At 40.4% G+C, this 18,744-nt stretch overlaps 1 protein-coding gene across 2 annotated transcripts; it reads right to left on the reverse strand.

Annotated features, from left to right (window-relative positions):
* Positions 1–1,428: 1,428 nt before the first annotated feature.
* LOC106561148 (alpha-2,8-sialyltransferase 8B) lies at positions 1,429–15,207 on the reverse strand. Of its 2 annotated transcripts, XM_014124799.3 has the most exons (6): positions 13,331–13,864; positions 12,137–12,193; positions 9,455–9,598; positions 9,118–9,375; positions 3,914–4,207; positions 1,429–2,836 (listed from the first exon to the last, which is right to left on the reverse strand). In XM_014124799.3, exons 1-6 carry the CDS (start codon positions 13,351–13,353, stop codon positions 2,551–2,553), a joined length of 1,062 nt encoding a protein of 353 aa, XP_013980274.1. In that variant the 5' UTR covers positions 13,354–13,864; the 3' UTR covers positions 1,429–2,550. The 2 variants fall into 2 exon arrangements, with proteins under 2 accessions (XP_013980274.1, XP_013980273.1); XM_014124798.3 differs by lacking the exons at positions 12,137–12,193; positions 13,331–13,864 and adding an exon at positions 14,847–15,207.
* Positions 15,208–18,744: the final 3,537 nt, after the last annotated feature.

Genomic DNA, 18,744 nt, shown 5'->3' on the forward strand with positions numbered 1-18,744 from the left:
AGTGGCTTCCATCTGGCCACTCTACCATAAAGGCCTAATTGGTGGAGTGCTACAGAGATGGTTGTCCTTCTGGAAGTTTCTCCCATCTCTGCTGAGGAACTCTAGAGCTCTGTCAGAGTGACCATCGGATTCTTGGTCACCTCCCTGATCAAGGACCTTCTCCCCTGATTGCTCAGTTTGGCCAACTCTCGGAAGAGTCTTGGTGGTTCAAAACTTATTCCATTTAAGAATGATGGAGGCCACTGTGTTCTTGGGGACCTTCCATGCTGCAGAAATGTATTGGTACCCTTGCCCAGATCTGTTCCTCTACACAATCCTGTCTCGGAGCTCTACGGACAATTTCTTCGACCTCATGGCTTGGTTTTTGCTCTGACATACACTGTCAACTGTGGGATCTTATACAGACAGGTGTGTGCCTTTCCAAATCATGTCCAATCAATGGAATTTACCACAGGTGGACTTCAATCAAGTTGTTGAAACATTTCAAGGATGATCAATGGAAACAGGATGCATCTAAGCTCAATTTCGAGTCTCATAGCAAACGGTCTGAATACTTATGTAAATAAGGTATTTCTGTTTTTTTTAAATATATTTGCAAAAAATTCTAAAGACCTGTTTTTGCTTTGTCATTATGGGGTATTGTGTGTAGATTGCTGAGGACATTTTTTGTTTAAGACAAATAGTAAAACAACAAAACAAGCACAACATTCTGAATATCTGCAAAGCATTAGCCAACGTCAACCCAAGGTCTTTTAACACACCTATACTTGGAAATGGTCTTAAGAGGCAAATTCCTAAGAAAAAATTGTCAAACCCCCTGGGAACCGTTGACGATCAGGAGTTTGCTGTTGGCTGTTCCTGTGTAAACAGTAGTGTGTGAACAGCTGGGTGTGTTCCCTGTCTGACTGTTATCGCTTAAACATTTTGCATTCCAGTTGAGTGCCTCTATTCAACATTACTACAGTGCACTGCCTCAGACTAAGCTGTAGGTAAACTAATAATTGCCAATGTCTGCCCTGGATGACTTGAGTCCCGTGGCTTTAAGAGCTCTGTAGATCATCTGTAGGACCATTTAATAAGCTGTGAAGCTGCTGAAACAAGTTTTTTCTTTTGGTTATTATTTTCTATCTTTTCCAACATTGGTGATTTAACCTCAGTGATTACTGCATGCAGCTATTTCTTAACACTACATTCAAAGACTCGTTATACTTCATACCCAAAACAGAACAAGGAAAGAAATGCAATACTGTATTTCATAACCTGGGGACTACAAGATTCTGACATTTTGGTTAAAAAATGAGTTATTCACATAGAGTTGCTCTTTAGGTGGTCCTTTACCTGTGAGATGTTGCTAGTTATCCATAGGATACTATCTCTTTAACAAATGTGTGATGAACATGAATTAATATATTTGATAATGTGATTAGAAATAATGAAGGGTATTTTCTTTATTTAATCATTAAATAGCTGTACTTTTCTATTGAAATTGAAATCATTTTAACATCCTGTGCACCTCAAAAAAAAAAAAAAAAAGATTGACAAATGTCTTAGAATTGGGATACTCTGCACTTTAGGTACCTTGATGGCGAGGACCTTAATGGGTTATGAAAGCAAATAATTCACTACAAAACATTTCTGAGATGTGAAAAATGTAATTCTCAATATCTCAGAACCATGCTTTGTGCAGATATAACCTTATAGTCCCATGGTCTCGATTTCCAAATACCACAAACCAGTTTCCCTGATGAGGAAGAAGTTAAGCCAAAAATAAGAAACTAGGCCTACACTATTAGGCTACTCTTTAAATAATACAATTGCCAATTTAAGGTGAGAGCTAACAAAACATCACACAGTAGTATGTAGCTGAACCCATGTTCACTAATAAACAAAATGTGGAAAACTAAATGTACTACTAGTCATAGTTTCCTTATGAAGAAGTGCTTCCATCTTGTGGCTCAACCAGTGCTCTGCAGGCTGGTGCTCCTGCCTTGGATCTGTCTGATATGATGTCTCCAACAGTAGTGATGAAGTAGATTTATCGTATAATTCAAAGGAATAATTACCAAAATATCAAGACAAACATTATTGATAACTTAGTAGTTAAATTCACATTTACATAGCCCTTGGAGGAAGTTTTTTTTATAAATGTTGTAATTATATACATTTTACATGACACCTTCCATGTAAATGGAAAAGTATTCTTGTTGAAAAAAGCATATACCAACTTAAATTTGTTATTTTTTAACAAATTAAAAAGTGTCTGTTTTAGGTAAAATTTTCACAGGTTACTGTAGAAATGTTAAAAACTTTTCAGTGCTCATGTCTCTTGTAGGACAACAATGTGAGCCCAAATAAGACATGCAGTATCCTGCATACTGTCGTTCAACTAAATTCACAGCTACATAAAAATGTCCTACAGTTTAATACAGGAAGTATTTCCTCTGAGATGTCCGTGTCTGACAGACATCAACTGAGCAGGAGGTATTTTCCCAAAAGCGTAAGGGTCATTTTGATAGAGACATACAGTACATTCCATGCTGTGTTTTTAGATTATGTTCCTACATCACAAGAGCCAGTGTGGAGACGCAGTGCCCCCTGTCTGTGGAGTGAACTCAGGGTCCTGAACTCCAGTGGCATAGTGTGTGGACTGGCATGGGACGTGTACTCGTAGGTCAGAGTGTCATAGTAATGGTACTTCACTGATTTCCCCTGTGAATCCTGAGGGAAAGGCCAGAAACCGTACAGGTGGATCTCCTCACAGAAGCGAGTGGCCATGGTGTACATCAGTAGACCAGTGGTTGGTCTCTTTATCTGGACGTTGTTGGTCAGCCAATACCTGAAGAATGGAGCAAGATAGTTATATAACCAAGCTAAAGGTATTTTAAGGCACTCAAGAGTTACCTGACATCTGAAAAAAATACCTAAGAAGAAATATTTGGAATCTTGTTTTAGGATAGAGCTATTTCTCAGTGTCCAATATTTCCCATTGTATCTGGAAAATCAATCTACAGAACCTATAAAACTAGTGGACACTTGCACACACGCCAAGGTCCTATGACAGATAACACATAGCAAGAACACATAGCAAGAATACAATCGTGTTGAAGATTATCTGAAGCAAAGTCTGGTAGAGGATGAGTGCATTGAAGCCAATATCCATTAGAAAGCACTGAACCCTCTGCATTCTTAGCACTACAATGGCAGTCCACTCACCCTTGATAAGCCCCTACAATAAGCACCCTTTCTCTCCCTATGTGGTGTCTTTCACTCAGCTCTTTGGGTGGATGTATGCTGAGGCGCCAGTGGACTCAAGAAGAGGAAAAAAATTGTAATAAGAGAGACAGGTCTCGGGCCTGCAGTCAACAATGCAAGCCCCATCTGGTCCTCTCACTCACAGGCCCCCAGCCCAGCATGGCCTACCTGGACCTCGAGATACTCTAAGAGGAGCCTAGTGACCTAGCAGTGGACTAGGACTCGCAGGAGGTCAATGGTGGATCTATCGAGTACTCAGAGAAGCAGAAACCCAGGGGAAAGTTTTCAGTTTGGCATTTATCAAGCACGACTGTAGCTAAAAGGTCATAGACACGTACTGCATTTCTAACAGCGTTTTCCCTGCATTTCAAAACATTTATTGCCCTTTCAGAAAAGATTCAAGGCTTTTTGTCAAAATACACTACAAAAAAAATAACACTTCTGCTGGCTAGCTGTCCTCCTGCAAACTCAACAGCAGGCAGAGAGGCCAGCAGCAGTAAGTTGGTCACCAATGGCCTGTTGAGTAGCTCTAATAATTGCAGGGGACCTGTGAACTGCTGCTTAATTAGTGGCTGCCAGACCCTGGATTGTGGAGCTCACAGGTGTACAGACTACGAGCTTCAGTGTCACAAAGAGTACACGCGTTCCCTCCTTGTCTTACCCTCTGACAGCATGGAGAAGGCGCAGTGAGGGGAAGGCGGTGTGCACATCAACCGTGTGCAGCAGGATGAGACGGATGGCCCACTCCACCCTCTCCTCTCCTCCCTTGGCCATGAAGGCTGGGATCCACAGTACGCTGCCGCTGAGGCCCCGGAGCCGCTGCAGGAAGCGCTCCCTCCACTCCTCACTGGCCAGGTCCTGGAAGGCCCGCTGCACCACAGATGGGTTCATGGTCACAAGGTTGGTGCGCCGGCCCACGTCCCCAGCATACTCCTCCACTGGCGCCAGGTTACATCTGCAAAGATACATTTATCTAAATTACTCTGCAATCACTTAGTCCATTTGATTAGTCTTTCACAAATATTAAGGTCAAACCACAGAACTCATAAATTAGCCCAATCCTACTGTCCTCAAACTCCATGAAGATTTGTAAACTCCACATACACTAATTTAGGTAGCTCTGACATTGTTTAACATGCATTAAACACATAATCAGTCAGCTAAGAACAACCCTACACCAAACACAGCTAGCTCAAGGGTGAACTGCAACTGAAAACCCTAATGAATGTATTCCATGTGTCATCCTGCTGTGTGTTGGTATCGTGTCCAAAGAAGGTTACTTGACTGACCTCAGTAAAAGTAATTACAATACTATACCAATGCACCGAGAGATAATGACCTAAGGGGAAATAAAATGTCCTGTATCTATAAAAATAAATAATGTGGGGCTGTGTGAGAGCCAGAGTCGGGTTTAACTGAGCACTGCTGTGAGCAGAGGCATTATCTCCCTACCTGAATACCTCAGCAAATCCCTCATCACTCCCTCCCAGCTAACGGCCCCTGCTAAGCCATGTCTTTCTCTGCAAACCCATCCTGACCTGTCTTTCCGTTTCCCTGTTGATCTGACACTCCAGCAGCAGGGAGGTTGGGGATTTACTCTTCCACCAGAGGCATACAGTATGGCTCTGCATATCCAGACGGTAGATCAAGTTACACAAGGAGAATGGGGAAAAACACCTTCCCAAAGTAATGAGGGACTTCAAATATCCCAATCTCATTACAGCAGTACAAATGTATCAGCAGAAATCCACTGCCTTGCTACAGTTTTGCAATTATTGTACAGGAATCAAAAAAACGAGATATACTATGATTCCCCTTCCAAAAAATCTGTGAAATATTGATATGGTTTCGCATATTTCCCAATTCCCATTAGTTCAGATGCCTCTCTTCATCATTAATTTATGTCATGTGTCAAACTCATTCCACAACTGGGCCGAGTGTCTGTGGGTTTTCACTCCTCCCCTGTACTTGATTGATTAATTAAGGTCACTAATTAGTAAGGAACTCCCCTCACCTGGTTGTCTAGGTCTTAATTGAAATGAAAAGCCAAAAACCAGCAGACACTAGGCCCTCCATGGAATGAGTTTGAAACCCCTGATTTATGTGCTCTACCTTCTTATTACCCATAATCACAATGCAGTGGATTTTTTTTTGCCAGGTCACAGAAAGCTGCTGTGTTGTGCACTGAAGTCCACAAGCGAAGGGAAAAGATGACAGGAGGAGAGTGCGTAGATAGTTGCGAGAAGGAATTATATATACAGCGAGCAGTGATCATGCTGTTTTTATGTGGCTGTTATGAAAGTGAACTGTGTTTGCGTGTGATCAGTGGTGTATTCATTCTGCCGATTCTGTTGAAAAACGCTTTTTAAATGGAAGCAAAACGGAATCGGGATTAAACATACCTGAATTTGTCCAATAGAAACTCTAATTTGTAATTGTTGGACTAATGATTACACCCTAGATCAGCTAGATGCAGGCAAGAGTGTGCAAGGCGTATTGAATGTGTCAAAGTCTGTCACCTTGATTAGTCAAAAATCTCTCGACCTGTGCACCTACATTGTAAACTTTTATTCATAGGTTAGGTTGTAGCAACCTCATGATGGGTATAGGGAAAATTGGTCTATCGCGTAGTAGCCTAAACCTATCGATGTTACATTGAGCTGGGTGAATGGCATTTGAATCCAATATGCTGTAACAGAAATAAAGCCATGCTCATAAAAAAGACAAATCATCCTCCCTCATCTCAAATGGCACCAACCGCCACTGTCACAATGCCTTGCTGTAGTGTGGACACAGTTAGGGGGAAGAAATCCAAGGTTGCCTATAACATCTGTAGTTGTACAATTGCTATGCATAGCTGTACTTTCTCTGTTGCTATACTGACAGACAAAGCAGTTATATAGCAATAAATAACCCACTCACAGAAAGCCGTTTGCTGACACACTAGCACAGAACAGTACTGACGGATGGTTTCAGACAGACATTCTCCCCTGGTAAATGAGTGTAGCAGTCCTAGGAACAAACGGCAGTGCTTCTCTAAAGCACCTCATTACATTTCGGGTGGATAGCAGTAGTTTTTGAAAATGTCACATTTACCCAGCAGGTATTTAATTGCTGTAAGTACTGCTGCTCATTTCTAAAAGTAGCAGGCATTTCAAAGGCGTGGAGAATATTTTATAGAGCAGTGGCATTGAATCCTCAAGGTAAAGTATTTGTGAAATCTAAGGGACTGTGCTTACATAAAAGTTATGAGTATAAAGATGTATAGTGCTTTAATAGATAGAGCCTCATTACTATCCTGAATATTCCCCTGCAAATCCAATGATAAACTAACTCATAATTCACTTTTATACACAGCAAATTGGCCCGTGTTACCTAGTCTTGATTTCTCAGTGTAACATTTCTAGTGTTGATTCAGGTGTTAAATTACGTTAACACTCATTCATGTAAAAGAATCCCAGTGTTGATGTTAATAACCAATCTTAAACCAAAATCACGCCCAAAATTATCATATTTACCAGAATGTTCTATTGCAGGTAGATTTTTAGAATTGTTTGTTTCAAATGCTTCCATGTTTTTACATGTACATTGATTGATTAATTAATATTATGCCCCTCGAATATAAATAACATACATTTTTCTAAACAAAACCAATCAGTTACTGGGACTTGTTGCACCCATTACTGAAATGGTTGTTCCAGTTTAGATGCTTTAGGTAGTCTCATATTTTATTCCTCCTGCAGTCATTCTGAATGCAGGTTGCGGGTGAATATAAATTAAAAATGTTGGATATCCCCACTCTGGCTGAATTCCAATAGGAATTACACATCACTTTGCAAGCCAGCATAATGTTACTTGCAGGCCTGGTGTTGCCTGTAAACCATGATTTTCAGACCACTGTATTAGGATAAAACTATGCCCTCAAAATAAGGCCTTATGAAATATGTGTTGTATTGTGTTAAATAATTTAATTGAATGATACCATATTCACTTAGTAGGCCACAGGACCAAAAATGTAAGAATGCAACAACCATGTCTCTGTCACCAGGGGTGCAACTTTCACTGGGGATGGGGGGACATATCCCACCCAAATTCTGAAATTAGATTTTTGTCCCCCCCAGTTTTATAATTGGAATGTGAAACAAAACGATGCAATGCTGTGTAGGATCATGCGGACACCTCCATGAGATCAGGTAGGCTGTTTGGAGTGTTTATCCGACTGGATAAAAAAAATATATATATATTTGTCCCCCCTACTTCTAAAACCAAAGTTGCACCCCTGTCTGTTACTAACAAATACAGTCATGGGTGGTAACTCTACAATTCACTTGGAAGGCAAGGCTCTGTGGGAAATATGCAAATAAGGCTTTACACTAAGCAGTGTGTTAATTTAACCCTGAAAAGTGAGGATCGGTATAGACACTGGACTAGTGTTGAATTTAACACTGGAGAATTTCCTGTGTACAAGAAGATAATTTGATTAAATGGAAATAACAACACTATATTGAAACTCACCTGCATCAATTCATTTCATGCAATAGTTGTTATAAGAACCAGGGGTGCAACTTTCACTGGGGATGTAGGGGGGATATGTCCCCCTCACATTTTTAAATGGAATTTTTGTCCCCCACAGTTTTATCATTGGAATGTGATACAACACGAGGCAATAGTGTGCTTTGGGACCATGCGGACGCCTCCGAGTGGTCGGGTAGGCTGTTTGGAGTGTTTATCCGACTGGAAAAAATAAATAATAATATGCTCCCCCCACTTCTAAAATCAAAGTTGCGCCCCTGATAAGAACCAAATAAAATAAAAGTTTATTTTGGTCGTGTACACAGATTTGCAGATGTTATCGCAGGTCCAGCGAAATGCTTGTGTTGCTAGTTCCAACAGTGCAGTAAAAAAACAATACACACATAATCCAGGAAAATAAAAAAAATCATTATATAGGTTGAGCCATTAGTAGAAAACAGTACTGAGAGTGTACAAAACATTAGGAACACCTGCTCTTTCCATGACATAGACTGACCAGGTGAATCCAGGTGAAAACTATGATCCCTTATTGATGTCAACTGTTAAATCCACTTCAGTGTAGATGAAGTGGAGGAAACAGGTTAAAAAATAATTGTTAAGCCTTAAGACAATTAATACATGGATTGTGTTTGTGTGCCATTCAGAGGGTGAATGGGCAAGACAAAAGATGTAAGTGCCTTTGAACGGGGTATGGTAGTAGGTGCCAGGCGTGCCAGTCTGAGCGTGTCAAGAACTGCAATTCTGCTGGGGGTTTCATGCTCAACAGTTTCCTGTGTGTATCAAGAATGGTCCACCACCCAAAGGACATCCAGCCAACTTGACACAACTGTGGGAAACATTGGAGTCAACATGGGCCAGCCTTCCTGTGGAACGCTTTCAACACCTTGTGTAGTCCATGCCCCGACTAATCAAGGCTGTTCTGAGGGCAAAAGGTTTTGTTTTGTACACTCATAGTATATAATGTAGGTATTCCTCTTGTCTAGATGGGATAGGGCAGTGTGCAGTGCAATGGTGATCTGTTGGGCCAATATGGAAATTGTAGTGGGTCTAGGGTGTCTGATAAGGTGGAGGTGATATGGTTCTTAACTAGCCTCTCAAAGCACTTCATCAGATCAGTTCCTTTCACTTTCTTGGGTACAGGAACAATTGTGAACATCTTGAATCAAGTGGGGACAACAGATTGGGATATGGAGAGTAAACACTCCAGCCAGCTGGTCTGTACATGCTCTGAGGACGCGGCTAGGGATACTGTCTGGGCCAGCAGCCCTGCGAGAGTTAACATGCTTAAATGACTTACTCACGTCGACCACAGAGAACGAGAGCACACCTTACCTGATAACAAAGTCATAGGAGTCTATCTCTGGCCCACAGCTGCTGTTGAGTAGGATCCCAGAGTTCCCTATGATGCCACAGCGCCTGTGGTACTGGTTCTTCATGGGGGATACAGTGGGCAGCAACTGGTATAGGTTTTCTGAGATATTGGTAGTGCTCTGACGATCAAAGATGTAGTGGATGACATCTCCAGGTTTCAATGTGCCCTTCAGAATAGAGATGTCCCTCTCTGGGTCGAAAAACCTCAGGATGTTCTTCCTATAGAAAGAAAATAAGTTATCCATGAGGCTTAGAGGAGTGTGAGATCTGATGGAGACCAATGCAGAGGTAGGCCTACCTGATGAGATTGGAGAGGGTCCTGTTGAACGTCCAGTTATCAGTAGAGAGCTTGGTGGTATTATTCGAGTATGAAGTAGAAGCAGGGCTCTTGTCCTCCCCTTCACTGACTAAAGGTTTAGGATTGGCCTTCACTGCTACATTTCTACAACAGGACAGAGAGGCATTAATCCTAAATTAAGGGCAACATGACTTTGATACATGCGATATAAGAATTAATGTCATCACTTAAAAAAGCAGTGTGAATGAACAACCATGTCCTGTGTGTAAAGCCATCAAACGTGTAATGAAATCCCTATAGTCCATTTCATGACATCCTTAATGAGACTTATTTTCAAAGCCCAGGGAATTTCTATGTTTATATCATTTTTAAACTGGACAAAAATATAAACACAACATGTAAAGTGATGGTCCCATGTTTCATGAGCTGAAATAATCCCAGAAATGTTCCATAGGCACAAAAATGTCTCTCTGTTAGCAAGCATTTCTCCTTTGCCAAAATAATCCATCCACCTGACAGGTGTGGCATATCAAGAAGCTGATTAAAGAGCATGATCATTACACAGGTGCACCTTGTGCTGGGGACAATAAAAGCAACTCTAAAATGTGCAGTTTTGTCACACAATACAATGCCACAGATGTCTCTAGTTTTGAGGGAGCATGCAATTGGCATGCTGACTGCAGGAACATCCATCAGAGCTGTTGCCAGAGAATTTAATGTTCATTTGTTACCATAAGCCGCCTCCAACTTCCTTTTATATAATTTGGCAGTATGCCTAACCGGCCTCACAACCACATACCACGTGTATGGCGTCGTGTGGGTGAGTGGTTTGCTGATGTCAACGTTGTGAACAGAGTGCCCCATGGTGGCGGTGGGGTTATGGTATGGACAGGCATAAGCTACGGACAAGCAACACAATTGCATTTTATCAATAGCAATTTGAATGCACAGAGATACTGTGATAAGATCCTGAGGCCCATTGTCGTGCCACCATCACCTAATAATGCACGGCCCCATGTCGAAAGGATCTGTACACAAGCTGAAAATGTCTCAGTTCTTCCATGGCCTGCATACTCACCAGACATGTCACCCATTGAGCATGTTTGGGATTATCTGGATCGACGTGTACAACAGCGTGTCCCAGTTCCTGCCAATATCTGCAACCTCGTACAGCCATTGAAGAGGAGTGGGACAACATTCCACAGGCCACAATCAACAGCCTGATCAACTCTATGCAAAGGAGATGTGTCGTGCTGCATGAGGTAAATGGTGGTAACTCATACAATATACTGCCTGGTTTTCTTATCCATGCCCCTACCTTCTTTTAAGGTACACTATATATACAAAAGTATGTGGACACCTCTTTAAATTAGTAGATTTGGCTATTTCAGCCACACCAGTTGCTGACAGGTGTATAAAATGGTGCACACAGCCATGCAATCTTCATAGACAAACATTGGCAGTAGAATGGGCTTACTGAAGAGCTCAGTGACTTTCAACGTAGCACCGTCATAAAGATGCCACCTTTCCAACAAGTCAGTTTGTCAAATTTCTGCTCTTCTAGAGCTGCTCCGGTTAACTGTAAGTGCTGTTATTGTGAAATGGAAACATCTAGGAGCAACAACGGCTCAGCAACGAAGTGGTAGTCCACACAAGCTCACATAACGGGAGAGCCGAGTGATGAAGAGCATAGCATCTGCAACACTCACTACCGAGTTCCAAACTGCCTCTGGAAGCAACGTCATCACATGTACTGCTTGTCGGGAGCTTCATGAAATGGGTTCCCGCACACAAGCCTAAGATCACCATGCCCAATGCCCAGCGTCGGAATAATGGTCGGGGGCTGTTTTCATAGTTCGGGCTAAGCCCCTTAGTTCCAGTGAAGGGAAATCTTAACGCTACAGCATACAATGACATTATAGACGATTCTGTGCTTCCAACTTTGTGGCAACAGTTTGGGGAAGGCCCTTTCCTGTTTCAGCATGTCAATGCCCCCGTGCACAAAGCGAGGTCCATACAGAAATGGTTTCACTAACGCTCTTGTGGCTGAATGGAAGCAAGTCCCTAGTGGAAAGCCTTCCCAGCAGCAGCAAAGGGGAGACCAACTCCATATTAATGCCCATGAATTTGGAATGAGATGTTCGACGAGCAGGTGTTCACTTACTTTTGTTCATGTAGTGTATCTATGACCAACAGATGCATATCTGTATTCCCAGCCATGTGAAATATATAGATTAGGGCCTAATGAATTTATTTTAATTGACTGATATGAACTGTAACTCAGTAAAATCGTTGAAATTGTTGCATGTTGCATTCATATTTTTGTTCAGTACACATCAGAGATTGTACATCAATTATGTGATTTATTAATTATTTAAATTAGATACACACAATTCTGTAATCCATGCAGCTTTCCCAAATCTCATAGGTCTTACATGTTTCTATGGAAACAAGCAATTTAATGTTTTTTATTCAGGTTCATTCTCTTGCCTTAGGGCAAAACCCAATCATAGGGTAATGAGATTGCTGATATGTTCATGTGTATTAAATCTGTTAATTATTTTACATGTCTGCAAGCATATGAGCTCTGAAGGGTAGAAAATAAAAAGCTTGAATAACAGAATTGATGAGTATTACAAAACCATAAGGCAATGGAGGAAGGGGCAGACCAGCCTGACAAACCTGTTTGGCTTGGGAATGAGGCTGTGCAAGCACAATTGTCTGGAACCTCCAAAATTCCTAGACCAAGAAAAAAGTAATTATAGCCACCAACAGCATAATTCACAATATTGTTTATATGTGTATGTTTTGTATTGTATTGTTAAAAAAAAAAATGGAATCGTGCAGAACATGAAGTGTGAGGGGCAAGAGCTGGTTTAATCAAATTCCAGGCATATAACTCAAGCTGTCAGAATATGGTATATGGCTATGCTCTTAATGTGTATTTAGATGAGCCTAAAGGCTCATCACGCTGACGTGAACATGAAGGACAAGAGCATGCATCAAAACGCAGTCAGATGGTGAAACAGAACAGCCATTACATTGATATAATACTGGAAAATGTGCGCTGAAGGCCATGCTTGTCATTAAAGAGGTATGTAAAGCAATGTGTCACATGATCCCTGGTAGCGCGGGATATCTCAATGTCTCAGGTATCTTATGTACCTGAGGGAAAAAAACAGGACATGCCAACTGATCTACCAATCTGACTGTTACCGAGTCTGGATAAAAACGTGTAGTCGGTCAACATCCTCTACACATCCTGCAAAGATCAACCTGAATGGTATATAATCTGTACTTTATGAGTAGCATGGACTACTGTTCAAGATATACAACATTAGATACATCATCATTGCCTTTTATGACCACAATCTCAACATAATAAAGAAAAGATGATAAAATCTCATCACATATCTGCTTCAAAAACCCAACTCTCACGGGGTGTGTAAAACTATAAAGCTCCAGAAAATCAATTAGAGCAAGTACCATAACACTATTGCTCCACTATTTGGAAGGTGCAAATGGAGAGTGAAAATCCCAATTAGGTATGTGCAATTGCATCTTCTGTCAGTTATTACAGAGGCAAGGAGAATCACTAATATACCAGGCAGCAGACAAGGAGCCAGGAGCATTCAGTCTGCTGAAATGAATGTGACAGGCCTGGCTGTGCTATCTGGGGAGCAACACAACTATTCTATTGTTCTTGGAACGGAGATATGTACTAATATAGGCAAGCTCCTTCATAAAACATTTGTAACTCATTGGTTCTTAGCATGTAATTACCATATAAACATGATTATTACTGTGTAATTACCACCATCATTTTGTTAATAAATACCTGGTCATTTCTGAACCGTAAGACAAAGTACTACATACCAACTGTTCCAGCTGCTTAACATTTACAGCCTTAAGAATCTTGACATTTGTGCTATCATTCTCTCCAGCCCCAGAAGTCTCCAAGACAGAACTGTTTGCAGCACATGTATCTTCCAAGCTTCAAGAGTTGTATTTGTGTAACAGAGGATTTCTGCTGCAGGGCTCAATTATGTCTGGAGAAAGGCAAACTGTTTCTTCTGTCACCAGTCTGTTGCTCTCTCAGTAACAAATCAAACAGTAATCTCCTATCTGCACAGCCACCCACCAAACAGCCCTCTACCATGACATGACTGGAGCTGGAGTGCAAACAGGATACACTGAAGTGTGGAACAAAACCACCAAGCGCATACCATTTGTCACGAAGCCCTGGGGTGTCTCAGCTCAGCCTGATGATACTATTGATTCAAGGTTTGATGTGGAAAGAAAAATGGGCTTCCAATTATTGGACTGGTTCCTTTTGATACAGTGGTCTGTTCTGTTGTGTTAGTATCTCTTCTAAAACAGTGACTATACAGACTGTTTTTATTATGAAAATGCAATAGAATTAGAGCAAAATCCAGTTGACACAGCTGTTAGAGAGTACAGTATTCTTCACTGAAGAGAGCTAACAGTGTAAAGTTACACCTGAAACTATCTGATTACCAGCACATTGTCTCCCCCCCAAAAAACTCCCCTGGTTTTGTAGCAATTAGTTAATCCATGCACCCCATAAGTAAAGTGCCAAGAGTACATGTATACTCACTCACTCACTCACTCACTCACTCACTCACTCACTCACTCACACACACACACACACACACACACACACCTAGGATCTGAAGGTAGTCCTTAAAGATACTATACCCTACTGTATAATGCATGGAGGCTACACTTCACACAAATTGCTCTTTGGAGATACAGGTATTGAGCGTCTGTTGAACAGCTGTCATCAATTGCATTATTACACTGGGATATCACAAACAAAGGAACAGCTAAAGTGAATGGTTCGATTAAAAATCCAAGACTACACTCTTTGAAAAAAGGGTTCCAAATGGGTTCTTCAGCTGTCCGCATTGGAGAACCCTTTTTAGTTCCAGGTAGAACCCTCTGTTGAAAGGGTTCTACATAGAACACAAGAGTTCTACCTGGAACCAAAAGGTTCTACCTGGAACCAAAAAGGGCTCTTCAATCCTATGGGGACAGCCGAATAATCTTTTTAGGTTCTAGATTGCATTTTTTTTTAAAGATGTACAGTAAAGGAATAGGAGTAGAACGTATCAATACATGCACAGGGGTTTATAACCTTGAAATGCACAAAAACGCATTCAGCCTACATGCATCCTACTGAAGAAATGTAACAGGAGCGCTCAACATCTTCTAAAGTTCTAAACTGAATGAGTGAAGATAACGCTGAATCTAACAATTCTATATGAACATAAGATAATTATATTTATCTTAATAATGCATTTTAACATCTAGATAACACGTGCAACAAAATGCATGAACAACTCGAATCAGAATCCACCGCTATACTTACGCAATTTCTTTCTCGACTTCAGCAATATCAGCAATGATCAGAAATAATACCAGCACTGTTACAATTCCAAACATCAATGTTCGTAATTCTAACTGCATGACTGAGAAGGTTGAAGAACTAATCGAAGCTACACTAAAAAATCCAAATCGATTGCATATATTATCCTTTTAATCGCTGACATTGATAGATTGTACGCAATTAAACTCAATTATGTCCACCAATATTCTTCAATGTTCATTTTAAACGAAGCCAATTTGTCTTCGAACAAATCCCAGGTTCAAGTCCTTTTTTAACGTTTTTTCTCTCTCCTTTTTTCCCAATAGCAGCGGCACTGTTTTCATTCTCACCGCAATTCCCCCAGTCAAACTTTCAAAGCTTGTGCTTGAAACTACAAGGGATTGAGATACGAGCAATACGGAAAAGATTTAAACCTTAAAGGTACAGCACGCCTTATGGCTTTCTACAGTAGGGTAGCCTATAGCTGCTCTTGGAGGCTTAGGCTGTAGGCTGCTATATTTGGCTACTATCTATTACCATTGTCTGGTCATCATTGAATTGTGATTGACTATTGTTATAGAACTAACTGATAACCAGGTTCAAGGGACCACCTGACACTATTAGGCTACCATATGTCATCAAATTAATATTCACCGTCTATATTTAACCATTCATCATATAAAGAGCATTGTAATAGACACAAAATAATAAAATATGTCATTGCTGTCTTTGTGAGGTTAGGTTTGTTGAGATAACATGTAAAAAATGTAATTTGGTATCATAAAGATATTTATTGGGTTGCATTCTGGTGTCATCATAACATAAATTATCCTTTGTATAGCTGGTTGTCCTGTCTGAGTCTGATTACTGTCCTCGCTCCAATGCAAAACCTTTCAGCTTTCAACTTAATGGTAGTCACGTTGAGTCAGTGAAAATTGTGTTTGTCAGGCGGATGGATGGGTGAGTGATTGAAGACCTAAGGGAGGAATTAAATACCGCCAGTACTCAGTTAAAAAACATTTGCATTTACTGTACACTTTGTCACTTTACTGGCTCATCGTACTGGTACACTGGTAATTGGAAATCCATTGGAAATGGATTTCTCAATAAAACCTTTTAAGGATTTTTTTGCTTGGAGTGACATGGGTTGTGTGTGGCAGTGGTACTAAGGTAAATGTATATGATTTTCCTACAACTGTGAATCAAATCAAATCAAAGCAAAATCAAATCACATTTTATTTGTCACATGCACTGAATACAACAGGTGTAGAGCTTACTGTGAAATGCTTACTTACAAGCTCTTAACCAACAATGAAGTTCAAGAAATAGAGTTAAGAAAATATTTACTAAATAAACCAAAGTAAAAAAAAAAAATAAGAATCAAAAAGTAACAATAAAATGACATAAAAATAACGAGGCTATATACAGGGGTTCTGATACAGAGTCAATGTGCGGGAGTACAGGTTAGTCGAGGTCATTTGTAAAGTGACTATGCATAGATAATAAACAGACAGCGAGTAGCAGCAGTGTAAAAACAAAGTGGGGGGGTCAATGTAATACTCCGGGTAGCCATTTGATTAGTCTTATGGCTTGGGGGTAGAAGCTGTTAAGGAGCCTTTTGGTCCTAGACTTGGCACTCCGGTATCGCTTGCCGTGCTGTAGCAGAGAGAACAGTCTATGACTTGGGTGACTGGAGTCTTTGACAATTTTTTAGGCCTTCCTCTGACACCGCCTAGTATATAGCAGTTGCCATACCAGGCGGTGACGCAACCGGTCAGGATGCTCTCCATGGTGGAGATGTAGAACTTTTTTAGGATCTGAGGACCCATGCTAAATCTTTTCAGTCTCCTGAGGTAGAATAGGTTTTGTCGTACCCTCTTCACAACTGTCTTGGTGTGCTTGGACCATGTTAGTTTGTTGGTGATGTGGACACCAAGGAACTTGAAGCTCTCTACCTGCTCCACTTCAGCCCCATCAATGGGGGGGGGGGGGGTTAATGAATGAATGAGACATTTGCTCCCCTAAATGCAACAAAAGTCAAACTTGGTGGGGTTTCCAAATAATGCTAATTTAACCATTCTCCTATTTGTTTAATATGCAGTGGAAAATATGTTTTACAGTGGTAAATATGAAAATAACAGCTTCCAAATGAAACGAACACCCCTACCTCTCTGTCAGGCTTTAAACCCTTTATTTCTACATGGCTGCACAAACCGTCTCCCTGTCCGCTGCATTTCGGCCTCAGCTGAGCTCCTTTAAACGCATAGTTTTTCCTTTGTACTTGCTCATTTTTGACATTTGTTTGCCATGTGTCCTTGATAAAAAAATTGCCTTTATTCAAATGCATTAGATTTATCCGTTGATTTATCGTTGTTTGCTTTTGTCAGTCAGCTGTTTAGAGTGCTCATTGCTTTGTTTTTCAAGTGTGCATGGGTACTGGTGTTCTTTGCACCGTCAGTGGTCAGAACAAGTAGACCATTTATTTAGCTTTATTATTTTTCCATCAATATTTGCTTTCTTTACTGGATCAGCTGATGATGGTCACCAATATCATTAGACAGCTAGCCTAATGTACAGCTAGACACCAATGTGCATCCAATCCATCTAACGTTAATGACAGTAGGCCTATATTTGACTCTTTCGGTTAGAAGCATTCAATTTTGCAATGGCATAGGCTTACAATATTTTGGATTTGTGTGCCCTTGAGAACTGTTTTCTTGGCGAAACTTAATTAAATGTTACAGTGCATTTTCTGAGATCTCCAAGATCCAGGAATCATACAGGGTTTAAGTTCAATGTTCTAATTCAATTGTTAAACGCTTAATAATTACAAATAACACTGTCATAAATGTTATTCATGTAAGGAAAGAAAGTTAGTGTTTTAAGTCACACAATCTGTGAAGACTCCAAGCATTCAACTCATGAATTATGGAAAACTCATGAACTAAGGTGCAAACATGTTTTGATTCAAATCGTGTATTATATTGAATGTAAGCTACCTGTTCTGCGTTTGTTCATGTGTGTAAAATTGCCTCGGCTACCGGCAGTGGTGTAGAGCTAGTGGAGGGTAAACGCAATTAAACACAGTTTACCCACCTTTTTCTGAAAAATACATTGAAAGTATAGGGAGCGTTACTTTTGTTTTACCGCAACCGGCAATCAGAGTTTTCCCAGCACCTATTTTTTTTACCACTACATCACTGCTTACTGACCAATTTGAAGTTCATAGTAATAGGCCTACACATTGTAGTCTAGTGTAGTAAATTGACCGTGTGTGTTTGGGTGACCATCATGTTTTTCCCGGGACAGTTTCAGCCCCACTTCAGGTGTCCCAACTTTTCAGGCTACAAAAATGTAAATTTGTCAACAAGAAACATCAATTAATGTAGGCCTAAGGAATGACCATCACTGAATGTCATTAGGAACACTATGGTGTTTTGTAACAGATGTCTATTTCCATTCATCAAATGGTGAAAGTGTACATACATTGCACTGTTTGGATTATTTTGGAGTGGCTGAACATGCACAGGTAGCCTACTTTTTGAAGTGATTTGTTTGACAATCAGATGAAAGCATCATGAGTGGTTGTGTTCATGCCACATTAAAAAGACATTCACTTTTACTGTTAAATTATGTCTTTATTAGTAGATTTGTTGTCTCTTTTAATGTGTGCAAACATGAAAAGATCATTGGAATCACATGGTTTGGGATTTAAAACATAGCAAAAAAGGCTGTCCAGATTAAATACATTTTATGTGTGTTTTTGAGCTTGGTGACAAAATATTTCAGGCATTCTTCTTATTCTTCTCATTCTCTATGCATATTGTGGTAACGTGAACTAGCCAAATAGATAACTAAAGGCATTGTAGGTAAGGACAGTTCATTTCTTTGCCTCCATTGT

The sequence above is a fragment of the Salmo salar genome, chromosome 10 (genome assembly GCF_965601325.2).
Source record: "Salmo salar chromosome 10, fSalSal1, whole genome shotgun sequence".
In the NCBI taxonomy this organism is placed as follows: Eukaryota; Metazoa; Chordata; class Actinopteri; order Salmoniformes; family Salmonidae; genus Salmo; species Salmo salar.

What these genes read in the sequence shown, in the direction of transcription:
- LOC106561148 (XM_014124798.3), bottom strand. Translation starts at nt 14,944, where the DNA reads ATGCAGTTAGAATTACGAACATTGATGTTTGGAATTGTAACAGTGCTG. An exon ending in ACCCTCTCCAATCTCATCAG is followed by an intron (nt 9,376 to 9,454) that starts GTAGGCCTACCT and finishes TTCTTTCTATAG; the next exon opens with GAAGAACATCCTGAGGTTTT. An exon ending in CTTCTCCATGCTGTCAGAGG is followed by an intron (nt 2,837 to 3,913) that starts GTAAGACAAGGA and finishes TCCATTCTTCAG; the next exon opens with GTATTGGCTGACCAACAACG.